The sequence below is a fragment of the Scleropages formosus genome, chromosome 25 (assembly GCF_900964775.1).
Source record: "Scleropages formosus chromosome 25, fSclFor1.1, whole genome shotgun sequence".
Lineage (NCBI taxonomy): Eukaryota > Metazoa > Chordata > Actinopteri > Osteoglossiformes > Osteoglossidae > Scleropages > Scleropages formosus.
In genome coordinates, this window is record NC_041830.1 from 13,731,601 (window position 1) to 13,745,839 (window position 14,239).

The 14,239-nt window shown below is 44.9% G+C and overlaps 2 protein-coding genes across 2 annotated transcripts; both read left to right on the forward strand.

Moving 5' to 3' along the window:
- The first annotated feature begins 762 nt into the window (after window positions 1-762).
- LOC114909491 (zinc-binding protein A33-like) lies at window positions 763-4,466 on the forward strand. Its single transcript, XM_029249184.1, has 6 exons — window positions 763-1,211; window positions 1,548-1,643; window positions 1,727-1,957; window positions 2,078-2,100; window positions 2,345-2,463; window positions 3,367-4,466. The coding sequence occupies exons 1-6, from the start codon at window positions 804-806 to the stop codon at window positions 3,939-3,941; spliced, it is 1,452 nt and encodes a 483-aa protein (XP_029105017.1). The 5' UTR covers window positions 763-803; the 3' UTR covers window positions 3,942-4,466.
- Window positions 4,467-6,330: 1,864 nt separating this feature from the next.
- LOC108921457 (tripartite motif-containing protein 35-like) lies at window positions 6,331-8,618 on the forward strand. The gene is made up of 6 exons (XM_018730930.2): window positions 6,331-6,735; window positions 7,066-7,161; window positions 7,245-7,475; window positions 7,596-7,618; window positions 7,869-7,987; window positions 8,083-8,618. Exons 1-6 carry the CDS (start codon window positions 6,331-6,333, stop codon window positions 8,616-8,618), a joined length of 1,410 nt encoding a protein of 469 aa, XP_018586446.2.
- The last annotated feature ends 5,621 nt before the right edge of the window (window positions 8,619-14,239 follow it).

The window sequence follows — 14,239 nt, forward strand, 5'->3', positions numbered from 1 at the left end:
TAAACATAGGAGGAGACTGGACCCAAGTGCAGGATCGTTTATTCAGAATCAAAGGACTAGAAGTGTGCTCGTGGTCGGGGACGGACAAATGGTCGGTAGATCGGCGAACTGGGCAGAGGCGAGGATCCGAAATCGTGCTCGAGGGACAAGGCAGGCAGTCGTTGTCAAAGAGGCGTGGAACGGGACTGGGGAACGATGAGGGACAGGACTTGAGCAAAGTGAGGTAGGTTTGAGAACGGGGGTGAGGAGGAAGAAATTTCTAGGACCAAATGTGCTTGTACGTTGAGGATCCACTATAAAGTCATGGGCAACTTTCTTTATTATACCATCCTCCCTAAATGATGAGACTGTTCATAATGACCATTGCTGAAAAGGCATCTGGCTCTTTTCACTTGCCTGCATGCTTTGAAATATTGCCCTTTGAAAATTCTCAAGTCGGATGTTCATTACACCTTGTACCTCATTTTTTGCTCATACCAATCGACACATATGCCAAGATGTTATTTCAATAAATGATTTACTGATTTAACTATATACTACCATTTCTCAGCTGCTTTACTCACAGGGTACCAGTCAAAGGAGCTCACGGGAGCGGGTGTGTCCTGAACGGAGTGGTTGGAAGACGAGGTGTAGCTACCAAGCAGAGTTTCACATCCTGTCCATGACAACAAGCAGGAAATGACTGCATAACTTTCCAACATTACAACATTCCTTTACTAAAGAAAAGTGAAAGTGTCTGTCATTCAGGGTTAGGATTGCGGTTAGGGTTGGTATTCATTGCCGATATCAGACTAACTGAAAGAATGGCATCCAAGATCTCTGTCCTGGAAGAGGAGCTCTCTTGTCCTGTGTGCTATGACATCTACAGGGATCCTGTTGTCCTGGAGTGTAGCCACAGCTTCTGTAAAGACTGTCTGGAGAAGGGCTGGCAGGAGAAGAGCTCTCGGGAATGTCCAGTGTGTAGGAGGGAGTCTTCTATAGAGGAACCTCCTCTGAATCTGGTTCTGAAGAACACATGTGAGGCCTTCTTACAGGAGAGAAATCAGAGAGCTGCAGCAGCAGGATCTGAAGTGCTTTGCAGTCTCCACAGTGAGAAACTCAAACTCTTCTGTTTGGATGACCAGGTTCTTGTGTGCGTTGTGTGTCAAACCTCAGAAACTCACGAAAACCATAAACTGCGACCAGTTCAGGAAGCAGCCAAAAAATTCAAGGTAAGATGACCATCTTCAACAATTTTACATGACAATATTGCGTATAATGTACTATAAATGTCTGAACGATATGAAAGATGAGTGAAGATCAATTTAAATGGCTGTTCTCTAAGTTTATTTGCTCTGACATGAAAGTGAACAGTCATTTTCACAGATGATCGGAAGCTCCCCTCACAGCTCTTGATTTTTACCACAGATACTGTGTTTACTGTATGTAGAAGCAGTGACCGGATCAGTGAAATTCCTCTCTGTCCACAACAGAGCTCTGGTACAGTCTGTGTTCACTATGCTCAGTGTAAATTTTAATACATTTACTGAACCATTTCGTTCTTCCAGGAGGAACTGAGGACAACATTGAATCCGCTGCAGGAGAAGCTGGAAGTCTTTACTAAAGTAAAGAAAACATGGGAAGAAATAGCAGAGCACATCAAGGTACAGTTTACCGTGTTCACTGTGGAAATACATGCTAGAGTGATGGACATGGACCTGATGACACTGAATGGTTTTCACTGCAGAACCAACAGCAGAACACAGAGAGACAGATCAAGGAGCAGTTTGAGAAACTTCACCAGTTCCTCAAGGATGAAGAGGCAGCCAGGATAGCTGAACTGAGGGAGGAAGAGGAGCACAAGAGTGACATGATGAAGGAGAAGATTGAGAAGATGACACAAGAGATTTCATCCCTTTCAGGGACCATCAGAGCCATAGAACGGGAGCTGGGAGCTGAAGACGTTTCGTTCCTGCAGGTCATTAATCATCTTGTGTTTGTGTCAAATTGTCTTCATATTATTCAGTTATTCAATGTTTTATGTTTTTCTTATTTCTGAAGGTCAACCCATAATAACTGTTCTTTTACCCCTTTTCAGAACTACAAGGACATTAAAGGAAGGTAAAGTACCTCTTTGCTGCTGGTCTGAAATAGGTCTCATAGCACATATTTCACATGTAACCATGATTCAGATTTATTGTGTGTGGTGTAAGGTGAGCACACTGGTTGAATCTTGAAGAGCACAATAAAACCACTACTTTGAAAAATAATATAATTCATTATAAAGATACTGAGCTGAACTAAACTGTGCTAATGAAGTCAAAAAGACAGGAAACTCAGAAGTGACCGTTGAACATCACTGCAGATCCCAAGTGAGAGTGAAGGATCCAGAGGAGGTTCCAGGAGCCCTGATTAATGTGGCCAAACACCTGGGCAACCTGAAGTACAGAGTGTGGGAGAAGATGCTGGACGTTGTTCATTACAGTGAGTCCTGGGGTCAGATACACACTCTCAGTGTACGGGGGGAGGTTCACACTTTACTGACTACATCACTTATCATGCTGCTGGTGTGTGTGTGTGTGTGTGTGAGACTCTCAGGTGATCATTCATTCTGTGGTTATTATTCAATGTGTGTTTTGTGCTTACACTGCAATGGACTGATGCCCCATCCACAGTGTACCCCAATTAGCCTTGTACCCTGTACTTCTTGGATAGACTCCAGAGCACCATGACCATGACCTGAACAAGTGGTTAAGGGTAGTGAGTGTGAGTAAGTGAGTGAGTGAGTGAGCAGTTTTGTGATTTTTACATTTGTTCGGTTGAGTTTCTGTCCCTGACTGTGAGTTTGTGTCCCCTGTTCATCACTTAGGGTAAATTTTTTCCTTCTTGGTCATACTGTGTCATGATTTTCACACTGTTCCCTTCATGATTTTAAATGATTTAGTGGTTTTTCTAAACAAATACTCCAAAAGTAATGAGAGAAACTTTTGACCATTTTCAAATCCTCCTTGCTGTCCCAGTGCCTTAGAAACCTAATAAAGTAATATTTTTATAGCTGCCATATATTGATTGATGGCACTAAAGTTTATGGAAAACTGGTTTTCAATTTACCTTTGCTATTCTTTTCCTATTTTCATTTGGTTGCTTCAGAGTTGAGGACTTTGTGTCTTGTTTACATTATTTCGTCCACTCCAGGTACCTCTGGAGGTCATTTTTGGCCAGTCAGTATAAGTAATGCACTCAGTTGTATTTTTTATTTTTGGAGTCATGTTTGTTGCTGTTTCTTAATTTGAAAACATACACTGATTTATTTGTCAGTGACTCCCTGTCTGACAGTGTCCTTCTGTATAGGTGACTACTGATCTCTGTGTGTCTCTTTCCCTTCAGCTCCTGTTCTTCTGGACCCCAATACAGCACATCCAGACCTCACAGTGTCTGAGGATCTGACCAGTGTCACATTTGGTGATGAGACAGAAAAGCTTCTTGAAAACCCAGAGAGGTTTGATCGATGGGTGTGTGTTCTGGGTTCCGAGGGATTCGGCTCAGGGAAACACAGCTGGGATGTACATGTTGGGGAGACAGATTTTTGGTGGCTGGGTGTCATTAAAGAGTCCGTCAGCAGGAAAGGGAATGTCAATACGACCCCAGCAGGAGGAGTGTGGTGTGTCAGGCGGTTGATAGGAGAATACACAGCAGAGACCTCACCCCCCACCCCTCTGAGATGGAGGAGGAAACTCCAGAAGATCAGAGTACAGCTGGACTGGGACAGGGGGGAACTGTCATTCTCTGACCCCAGTGACAACACTCCTCTATACACTTTTACGCACACTTTCACTGAGAAAGTGTTTCCATTTATTGCTACTAGTATAAACTCTTTTTGTGAGCTTCTCTTCTTGTTTTCCGCGAGGAAGTTAGTTTCTCTACAAATCACTCAAACAACAGTGTCAGTAACAGTGAAATAGGATTCTGTTCTGATGGCAAGATTAATTTACATTTTCATTTACATTATGCACTCTTCTGAAATCAGTTGCCCATAGAGCTAAAATATAGTCATTATAGGTCCCTGTGTTAAAACATGCAGTGATTCAAAGTATGTGATCCCCTTGTGTCCCCCAGTCTTACCATAAATGTGTTATTTAATGAGAAGCAGACTTTCTCACCTAATATAATAGGTGTGTGAACACTGATTCCAGATGTTACTTTAGAGGAAATCATGTGTGGTAGAAACTTCTTGAAGTGAACTGCAAACATGTTAAATAGAGACCAATATTGATAGTAAAGGTACTGTCATAATAAAATTTAATGTCTTTGAAAAGAATAAAATATATTTCTTGTAACTGGCTTAAATTTTACGCAGGCATGTTATTATAGACCCAAAGTGAAATGACCAGGGAAGATTCCAAAATGTGAGCACAATTAAATAGATGTAAAGGTCTCTTCACAAGTCATTCCAAAATTCAAACATATGAAAACAATGCAAATTTTATCCCCGTTTACTTTGTTTAATCTTTCTCATTGTTTGTAAATGTATTGTCACGTGTACTCCTGATGATGTTTTTTCATGTTTCTGTGTATGCCATATGTTCTCTTCTGTCTTATTTTCTGTGTCGTTCTTCTTGGTTCAAAAAAAAAAAGCAACACCACTTAATAAATAATTTAGTAACTGTGTTACGAAAATTTGGCACACAATCCCACACACTTACACACTATGCAATTTCGAGTCAAAACTTCACCTGGGACACACATCTTTTGAGTGTGGGAGGAAACCAAAGCACCTGCGGACACCTATGTGAACGTTGAGAGAACATGTAAACTCCACATAGACTGAGCCAGATTCAAACCCACGTCTTAAAGTACTGCTCAGGTGCTGTGAGGAACCAGTGCTTCCTAGTGTGTCTTGGGGCCCCCAAAAGTTCATAATTTAATGTGGTCGTGGGGACATTAGGTGTCCTGCTGTGCATCACAAACTGTCCTTCAGCAGTTTGACTATGTGGGATATGCTGCCCCCTACAGGTACCTGTACTTATGACACAGCAGTGAATCTCAGGTGTGGTTGGCAGGAAGCAGCAGGTATTGACCACTGCACACTAGTTCCAGCAATTCAGTTGAAAACATTTTTTGAAAGGTGTAAGGCTGATATTGAACACTCTGGAAGAAATAGACTGAACACAAAAAGATAAATTCTTAACTGAAACAGAAGAGCAAATTGTAACATTTTAGCCATATTTACAAATAATAATAATAATAAATTAATTAAATATCAAGAAGCCAAAGATGTTACAGAACAGAAAATAGACCATACCTGTGAACAAATGGCATCCATGTGCTCTGTCCTGGAACAGGAATGTGTTTTATAAAATATGATTATTTCACTTACGAGGGGTGCGGTGGCGCAGTGGGTTGAACCGCAGTCCTGCTCTCCGGTGGGTCTGGGGTTCGAGTCCCGCTTGGGGTGCCTTGCGATGGACTGGCGTCCCGTCCTGGGTGTGTCCCCTCCCCCTCCAGCCTTACGCCCTGTGTTACCGGGTAGGCTCCGGTTCCCCGTGACCCTGTATGGGACAAGCGGTTCTGAAAATGTGTGTGTGTGTATTTCACTTACAAGTCTGGAGCATGTTGCTTAATAAAAAGAGTGAGATAGTGTTTAAAAAATTTGACTTTACATTTATTATTAAACTTCAGTGTCAGAGACATGGGGTTTGCCTGCAGGAAATAGTTGTAAGTAGCTTAACACTGAAAGTCGCTTTGGAGACAAGCGTCAGATAAATGAATAAATGTAAATCGTAGCGGAAAAAGTGACGTTCAGTGGCACAGTGCTGCTCACTACAGGAAGCTGTGTTTATGACACTCAGGTGAATCTATCTATCGATCCATCATCAATAACCTCTTGTCCTGAGCGGGGTCGCGGCGAGCTGGAGCCGAACCCGGCAACACAGGGCACAAGGTCGACAGGGAAGGGGACACACCCAGAACAGGACGCCAGATCGTCACAAGACACCCCAAGCAGGGCTCGAGACCTGCCACATACCTGTCTGAACCTGTTCGACCACCACTCCCAGATGAAGCTAAGGTGCAGCAAACATGAAGTCAGAAGTACTGAATATTGCTGGCTAGTTACTATTGGAGGTAAATAAAAATACTTTGTAATGCATGTAAAATTGATTAATTTTGTTTTGATTAAAACATTGAAACTACATAAAAATAAAACTGAGGCAAAAAAGAAAAAATATCGTTAACTTCTCACTCCTGCATACATTTTGGTTGCATAAGTTTCCTAAACTAGAAGTGAAAGTAAATTCCATTCTGTGATGATCCGTGATTGGGTAACTGCAGGCAGACTGTAGCTGTGGAGGAATGGCGTCCGGGCGATCTGTTCTGGAAGAGGAGCTCTCCTGTCCAGTGTGCTGTGACATCTACAGGGATCCTGTTCTCCTCAAGTGTAGCCACAGCTTCTGCAAAGACTGTCTGAAGAAATACTGGGAAGAGAAGAGCTCTCGGGAATGTCCAGTGTGTAGGAGGAAGTCTTCTATGGATCATCCTCCTCTCAACCTGGCTCTGAAGAACACATGTGAGGCCTTTTTACAAGAGACAAGTCAGGGAGCTGCAGCAGGATCTGAAGTTCTGTGCCATCTGCACAAAGAGAAACTCAAACTCTTCTGTTTGGATGACCAGGCTCCTGTGTGTCTTGTGTGTCAAACCTCAGAAACTCATGAAAACCACAAACTGCGACCAGTTCAGGAAGCAGGAAAAAAATACAAGGTAAGATGAACATGTGTAACAATTGTAAAAGAAAATAATATAATATGGCATAAATGTCTGAACAATATGAAAGGTGAGTGAAGATCGGTTTTAACAGCTTTTTTCAGTTTATCTTCTCTGACATGAAGATGAATAGTCATTTTCACAGATTAACTGAAGCTCCCCTCACAGCTCTTGATTTTTACCACAGATACTGTGTTTACTGTATGTAGAAGCAGTGACCTGATCAGTGAAATTCCTCTCTGTCCACAACAGAGCTCTGGTACAGTCTGTGTTCACTGTGCTCAGTGTAAATTTTAAGACATTTACTGAACCATTTCGTTCTTCCAGGAGGAACTGAGGACAACACTGAATCCGCTGCAGGAGAAGCTGGAAGTCTTTACTAAAGTAAAGAAAACATGGGAAGAAATAGCAGAGCACATCAAGGTACAGTTTACCGTGTTCACTGTGGAAATACATGTTACAGTGATGGACATGGACCTGATGACACTGAATGGTTTTCACTGCAGAACCAACAACAGAACACAGAGAGACAGATCAAGGAGCAGTTTGAGAAACTTCACCAGTTCCTCAAGGATGAAGAGGAAGCCAGGATAGCTGAACTGAGGGAGGAAGAGGAGCACAAGAGTGACATTATGAAGAAGAAGATTGAGAAGATGACACAAGAGATTTCATCCCTTTCAGGGACCATCAGAGCCATAGAACGGGAGCTAGGAGCTGAAGACGTCTCGTTCCTGCAGGTCATTAATCATCTTGTGTTTGTGTCAAATTGTCTTCATATTATTCAGCTATTCAATGTTTTATGTTTTTCTTATTTCTGAAGGTCAACCTATAATAACTGTTCTTTTACCCCTTTTCAGAACTACAAGGACATTAAAGGAAGGTAATTAAAGTACCTCTTTGCTGCTGGTCTGAAATAGGTCTCATAGCACATATTTCACATGTAACCATGATTCAGATTTATTGTGTGTGTGGTGTAAGGTGAGCACACTGGTTGAATCTTGAAGAGCACAATAAAACCACTACTTTGAAAAATAATATAATTCATTATAAAGATACTGAGCTGAACTAAATTGTGGTAATGAAGTCAAAAAGACAGGAGACTCAGGAGTGACTATTGAACATCACTGCAGATCCCAAGTGAGGGTGAAGGATCCAGAGGAGGTTCCAGGAGCCCTGATTAATGTGGCCAAACACCTGGGCAACCTGAAGTACAGAGTGTGGGAGAAGATGCTGGACATTGTTCAGTACAGTGAGTCCTGGGTGCAGATTTGTCAGTGACTCCATGTCTGACAGTGTCCTTCTGTATAGGTCACTACTGATGTCTCTGTGTCTCTTTCCCTTCAGCTCCTGTTCTTCTGGACCCCAATACAGCAAGTTCTAAACTCATTGTGTCTGAGGATCTGACCAGTATGAGATACAGTTATGAGACACGATGGCTTCCTGAGAACCCAGAGAGGTTTAAAGGATTTGGGTGTATTCTGGGTTCCGAGGGATTCGGCTCAGGGAAACACAGCTGGGATGTACATGTTGGGGAGACATATTTTTGGTGTCTGGGTGTGGTTAAAGCGTCCGTCAAGAGGAAGGGGGGTATCCCTCAGTACCCAGCAGAAGGAGTGTGGAGTGTCGTGCAGTATGAAGGAGAATACACAGCAGAGACCTCACCCCCCACCCCTCTGAGATGGAGGAGGAAACCCCAGAAGATGAGGGTACAGCTGGACTGGGACAGGGGGGAACTGTCGTTCTCTGACCCCAGTGACAACACTCATCTCTACACTTTTACACACAGATTTACTGAGAAGGTTTTTCCGTTCTTCATTTCTGTTAATCCTGCTGTTACCCTGCAAATATGCTCCATGAAAGTGTTCGTATCAAAGACATAGGACAGTGCATTTGGTATTTACGTTTGATTCTTCTGAGGCTTTTCTCCAAAGCGACTTAGTGTTAAAACTGTTAACGACGATTTTTTGTTGTGAGAAAACGGCTCTGATGTGCTTATAGATATTATTTAAAAATAAAACACCCTAACTGACAGGGAACTAAGTCGATAGCAGTCAAAATGTTTTTCCCTTGTGTAACTGTCTCAAACAGGTTTGAGAGTCTGGTTCATTTTTTGTTATAAATTTCTTTGTTTCGAGTTTGGTCAGTTTTTCAAACCATTAAAATGTAATAAATACCGTGTGATATTAAGAATGCAACTCTTTAAAAATGGGTTGTTAAATGTAGAGTTTAATGGGTCACGTGATCTGAGTTTAATTGAGAGAGCGACTGTTGAATTGTGGGTAAGGTGTTATGATGCAGAGGAAGGACGTGCAGCAGCGAAGCACAACTTTTGAAGCGACATTTTCTGCATAAGGTTCAAAGGGCGCACACGGTAATTGTCATTTTAATTTAGTTTATATTGTGTTATAATGTCTTGATTTGCTTTATGTGAACAAATGTGATTAATACGCACAAAACAATCGTGTTAATTATACTTCCATTGTAAAAACGTGGTCGTTCTGGTGTGTTAACGAACAATTACTATGAGAGAATAAACTGTGAAAGATATATCCTTGAATATTTTTATGTCTTTTTTTTGTAGTTTTCACGGTGTCTGAATAAATGGTAGAAGATAGCCACGTCTCATACTATCTTCATTCATTGATTGAACCAGTGCACCTATGTATACCTTGTTTTTTTGTAAATAATTTGCAAAGATTATATATATATATATATATATATATATATATATATATATATATAACTGTCGTGTTAAATATGAAACATACTAACATTTAATAATTATTAATTGTGTCACTGTGTGTGTGTGTGTGACGTCCAGATGAAAAGTCCGACACGGACGAAAAGTAAAATGACCCCACGCAGTGTATTTATAAGTTTAGAGTACCAAGTGTAAAGTACGGTGTAGAGGTGAAACTATGAAGGCAGAACAACGAGACACTCTGTGTTATTGGGGTGAAAAGCGAAAGACGAATCTGTGAGGAGAACTTAAATACGGAGGTGTGACGAAATTGGAGCAATAGCAGGCTAGGAACTATTGTTATATTTGCTGTTGCAGTGGGTGCCAGTTTAGAGTGCGCACCGGGAAAAAGCTTCTCCGCGCTCTCTCTCTCTCTCTCTCTCTCTCTCTCTCTCTCTCTCTCTCTCTCTCTGTGTGTGTGTGTGTTCCAAGTTTATTAGACACTCATTTTAGAGCTGAAATTGTCTGTCTTTACTGAGAAGAGGAGACAGAATAAAACGGAAGAAGCGGACTAGACACAAAGGCAGGAGTCGACAGGACGGGAGCTCGAACATAACCTTCCACCGAGTTAAAGTGCAAAACCATGGCATGGTTAAAATTAAAAATGTGTAGTTTTTAGCATTTAAAGTTTTGTACAGTCTTCCTTTCACATTTCAATTCTGTAGAATCCAAATGTTAACCAATTCCATCAAATAACTTTCGGTTTCCATAAACTCCCACATATCATAAATGATTTATGATCGATCATACGTAATAATATGCTTGCTTTGATTATTTTACATGTAGTACTGTACATCCATCCATCTTCCTCCGCTTTTATCCGGGGCCGGGTCGCGGGGGCAGCAGTCCGAGCAGAGTACTCCAGACCTCCCTCTCCCCGCACACCTCCTCCAGTTCCTCTGGGGGAACCCCAAGGCGTTCCCAGGCCAGCCGGGAGACATAGTCTCTCCAACGTGTCCTGGGTCTGCCCCGAGGCCTCCTCCCAGTGGGACAAGCCCGGAGCACCTCCCCAGGGAGGCGTCCAGGAGGCATCCGGAACAGATGCCCGAGCCACTTCAACTGGCTCCTCTCGATGCGGAGGAGCAGCGGCTCTACTCCGAGCTCCTCCCGGGTGACTGAGCTCCTCACCCTATCCCTAAGGGTGCGCCCAGCCACTCTGCGGAGGAAACTCATTTCTGCCGCTTGTATCCGCGATCTCATTCTTTCGGTCATGATCCAGAGTTCATGACCATAGGTGAGGGTAGGAACGTAGATCGACCGGTAAATTGAGAGCTTCGCCTTACGACTCAGCTCCCTCTTCACCACAACAGACCGGTACAATGACCGCATTACTGCAGACGCCGCACCGATCCATCTGTCGACCTGCCGCTCCATTTTTCCCTCACTCGTGAACAAGACCCCAAGATACTTAAACTCCTCCACTTGAGGGAGCAACTCCCCCCTAACCCGGAGGGAGCAATCCACCTTTTTCCGACTGAGAACCATGGCCTCGGATTTGGAGGTGCTGATTCTCATCCCCGCCGCTTCGCACTCGGCTGCAAACCTCCCCAGTGCACGCTGCAAGTCTTGACTTGATGAAGCCAACAGGACCACATCGTCCGCAAAAAGCAGAGACGAGATCTCGCGGCCACCAAAACAGACACCCTCCGTTCCCTGACTGCGCCTAGAAATTCTGTCCATAAAAATAATGAACAGAATCGGTGACAAAGGGCAGCCCTGGCGGAGTCCAACATGCACCGGGAACAGGTCTGACTTACTGCCGGCAATGCGAACCAAGCTCCTGCTCCGGTCATACAGGGAACGAACAGCCCGTAGCAACGAGCCCCGAACCCCATAATCCCGAAGTACCCCCCACAGGATGCCACGAGGGACACGGTCGAATGCCTTCTCCAGGTCCACAAAACACATATGGACTGGTTGGGCAAACTCCCACGAACCCTCCAACACCCTAGTGAGGGTATAGAGCTGGTCCAGTGTTCCACGGCCAGGGCGAAAACCGCATTGCTCCTCCTGAATCCGAGGTTCGACTATCGGTCGGATTCTCCTTTCCAGTACCCTGGCATAGACTTTCCCAGGGAGGCTAAGGAGTGTGATCCCCCTGTAGTTGGAACACAATCTCCGGTCCCCCTTCTTAAAAAGAGGGACCACCACCCCGGTCTGCCAGTCCAGAGGCACCGTTCCCGAACTCCACGCGATGCTGCAGAGGCGTGTCAGCCAAGACAGCCCCACAACATCCAGAGACTTGAGAAACTCGGGGCGGATCTCATCCACCCCCGGAGCCTTGCCACCGAGGAGTTTTTTGACTACCTCAGCAACTTCAGCCAGGGTAATGGACGAGTCCCCCTCCGAGTCCCCAGCCTCAGCTTCCTCTACGGAAGGCGTGTCGGAGGGATTGAGGAGATCCTCAAAGTACTCCTTCCACCGCCCGAGAACATCCTCAGCTGAGGTCAGCAGCGCACCACTTCCACTGTAAACAGTGTTCGTGGAACACCGCTTCCCCCCTCTGAGTCGCCGGACGGTTTGCCAGAATCTCTTTGAGGCCGACCGAAAGTCTTCCTCCATGGCCTCACCGAACTCCTCCCAAGCCCGAGTTTTTGCCGCGGCGACTGCCAGAGCCGCGCTCCGTTTGGCCCGTCGGTACCCGTCAGCTGCTTCAGGAGTCCCATGAGCCAGCCAGGCCCGATAGAACTCCTTCTTCAGCTTGACGGCATCCCTTACTTCCGGTGTCCACCACCGTGTTCGGGGATTGCCGCCGCGACAGGCACCGGAGACCTTATGGCCGCAGCTCCGAACAGCCGCACCGACAATGGAGGAGCGGAACATAGTCCATTCAGACTCAATGTCCCCCACCTCCCTCGGGACCTGGTTGAAGCTCTGTCGGAGGTGGGAGTTGAAGACCTCTCTGACAGGGGCCTCCGCCAAACGTTCCCAACAGACCCTCACTATGCGTTTGGGCCTGCCAGGTCTGTCCAGCTTTTTCCCCCGCCATCGAATCCAACTCACCACCAGGTGGTGATCAGTTGACAGCTCAGCCCCTCTCTTCACCCGAGTGTCCAAGACATATGGCCGAAGGTCAGAAGAAACGACTACAAAGTCAATCATCGACCTCCGACCTAGGGTGTCCTGGTGCCAAGTGCACTGGTGGACACCCTTATGCATGAACATGGTGTTCGTTATGGATAAACCGCGACTAGCACAGAAATCCAATAACAACTCACCGCTCGGGTTCAGATCAGGGAGGCCGTTCCTCCCAATCACGCCCCTCCAGGTATCACTGTCGCTGCCCACGTGGGCGTTAAAGTCCCCCAGTAGAACGACAGAGTCCCCAGTGGGAGCGCTTTCCAGCACGCCCCCCAGGGACTCTAAAAAGGCCGGGTACTCTACACTGCCGCTAGGCGCATAAGCACAAACGACAGTGAGAGACCGTTCCCTGACCCGAAGGCGTAGGGAGATGACCCTCTCATTCACCGGGGTAGACTCCAACACATGGCGGCTGAACTGGGGGGCTATTAATAAGCCCACACCAGCCCGCCGCCTCTCACCTTGGGCAACGCCAGAATAGTGGAGAGTCCACCCTCGGTCGAGTAGAGTGGTTCCAGAACCCAAGCTGTGAGTGGAAGTGAGCCCGACTATATCTAGACGGTATCTCTCAACTTCCCGCACCAGCTCAGGCTCCTTCCCCGCCAGTGAGGTGACATTCCAAGTCCCAAAAACCAGAGTTGGCGCCCGAGGTTTGGGTCGGCCGGGCACTCGGCCCCGACCACCGCCCAAATCACAACGCACCGGCCCCTTATGGTTTCTCCGGCAGGTGGTGAGCCCACCGAAGAGTACTGTACGTGACCATGCAAAATGAGAAAAAAAACACTTTTTCTATCATATATTGAAAAAAGATATAATAACTGATGAAGACCATATTTAAGCTCATAAGCTCTGGTGCAAAAAAAATTAGAAGGCAGTGAAATTAAAATACATCATAACAAATAGAATGTCCTAAAAAGAATGAAAATATCCTGAATTTTGAAACAATATTCTTAAGATTTTTGGCTTGTGTTACAGGCAGCTTTATGCATTATTTCCTTAAGAGACCAGGCATCTAAAAATTTTTTACATCTGTAAATGTAATAATGTTAGTATCACACACTGTGATCAGTGGTAAAAAATATCACTGAGTGTGTATAAAAGCAGTGTGTCACCTGCAGTCTGAAGCCAATAAAACAGTCAGTATCTGAGTTTGTGTTGTTAAGAGTTGTGTTAAACTCTTTTGAGAAACATGCTTGTTATATCCATCAAATCTTCTCTTGCATACAGTATATGCATCAGCTATCATTTTGATTTCATATAACAAAGTTTTACAGTTCATGTGTATTCATCTTTGCAATCAGTACAGAATTCTATTTCACTGTTATGGATACTGCTGTTTGGCTAATTTTTAGGGGAATAAACTTTCTACTGCAAAATAAGAGCAAACGAAGAGTGTTGACACCAGTACCAATGAATGGAAACAGTTTCTCAGTAGATCTGTGTGTAAAAGTGTAGAGAGGAGTGTTGTCACTGGGGTCAGAGAACGACAGTTCCCCCCTGTCCCAGTCCAGCTGTACCCTGATCTTCTGGAGTTTACTCCTCCATCTCGGAGGGGTGGGGGGTGAGGTCTCTGCTGTGTATTCTCCTATCAACTGCCTGACACACCACACTCCTCCTGCTGGGGTCGACATCCCCTTTCCAGCTGACGGACTCTTTAACCACACCCAGCAACCAAAAATG

What these genes read in the sequence shown, in the direction of transcription:
- LOC114909491 (XM_029249184.1), top strand. Translation starts at nt 804, where the DNA reads ATGGCATCCAAGATCTCTGTCCTGGAAGAGGAGCTCTCTTGTCCTGTG. An exon ending in AAGCAGCCAAAAAATTCAAG is followed by an intron (nt 1,212 to 1,547) that starts GTAAGATGACCA and finishes TCGTTCTTCCAG; the next exon opens with GAGGAACTGAGGACAACATT. An exon ending in TACAAGGACATTAAAGGAAG is followed by an intron (nt 2,101 to 2,344) that starts GTAAAGTACCTC and finishes ACATCACTGCAG; the next exon opens with ATCCCAAGTGAGAGTGAAGG.
- LOC108921457 (XM_018730930.2), top strand. Translation starts at nt 6,331, where the DNA reads ATGGCGTCCGGGCGATCTGTTCTGGAAGAGGAGCTCTCCTGTCCAGTG. An exon ending in AAGCAGGAAAAAAATACAAG is followed by an intron (nt 6,736 to 7,065) that starts GTAAGATGAACA and finishes TCGTTCTTCCAG; the next exon opens with GAGGAACTGAGGACAACACT. An exon ending in AAGACGTCTCGTTCCTGCAG is followed by an intron (nt 7,476 to 7,595) that starts GTCATTAATCAT and finishes ACCCCTTTTCAG; the next exon opens with AACTACAAGGACATTAAAGG.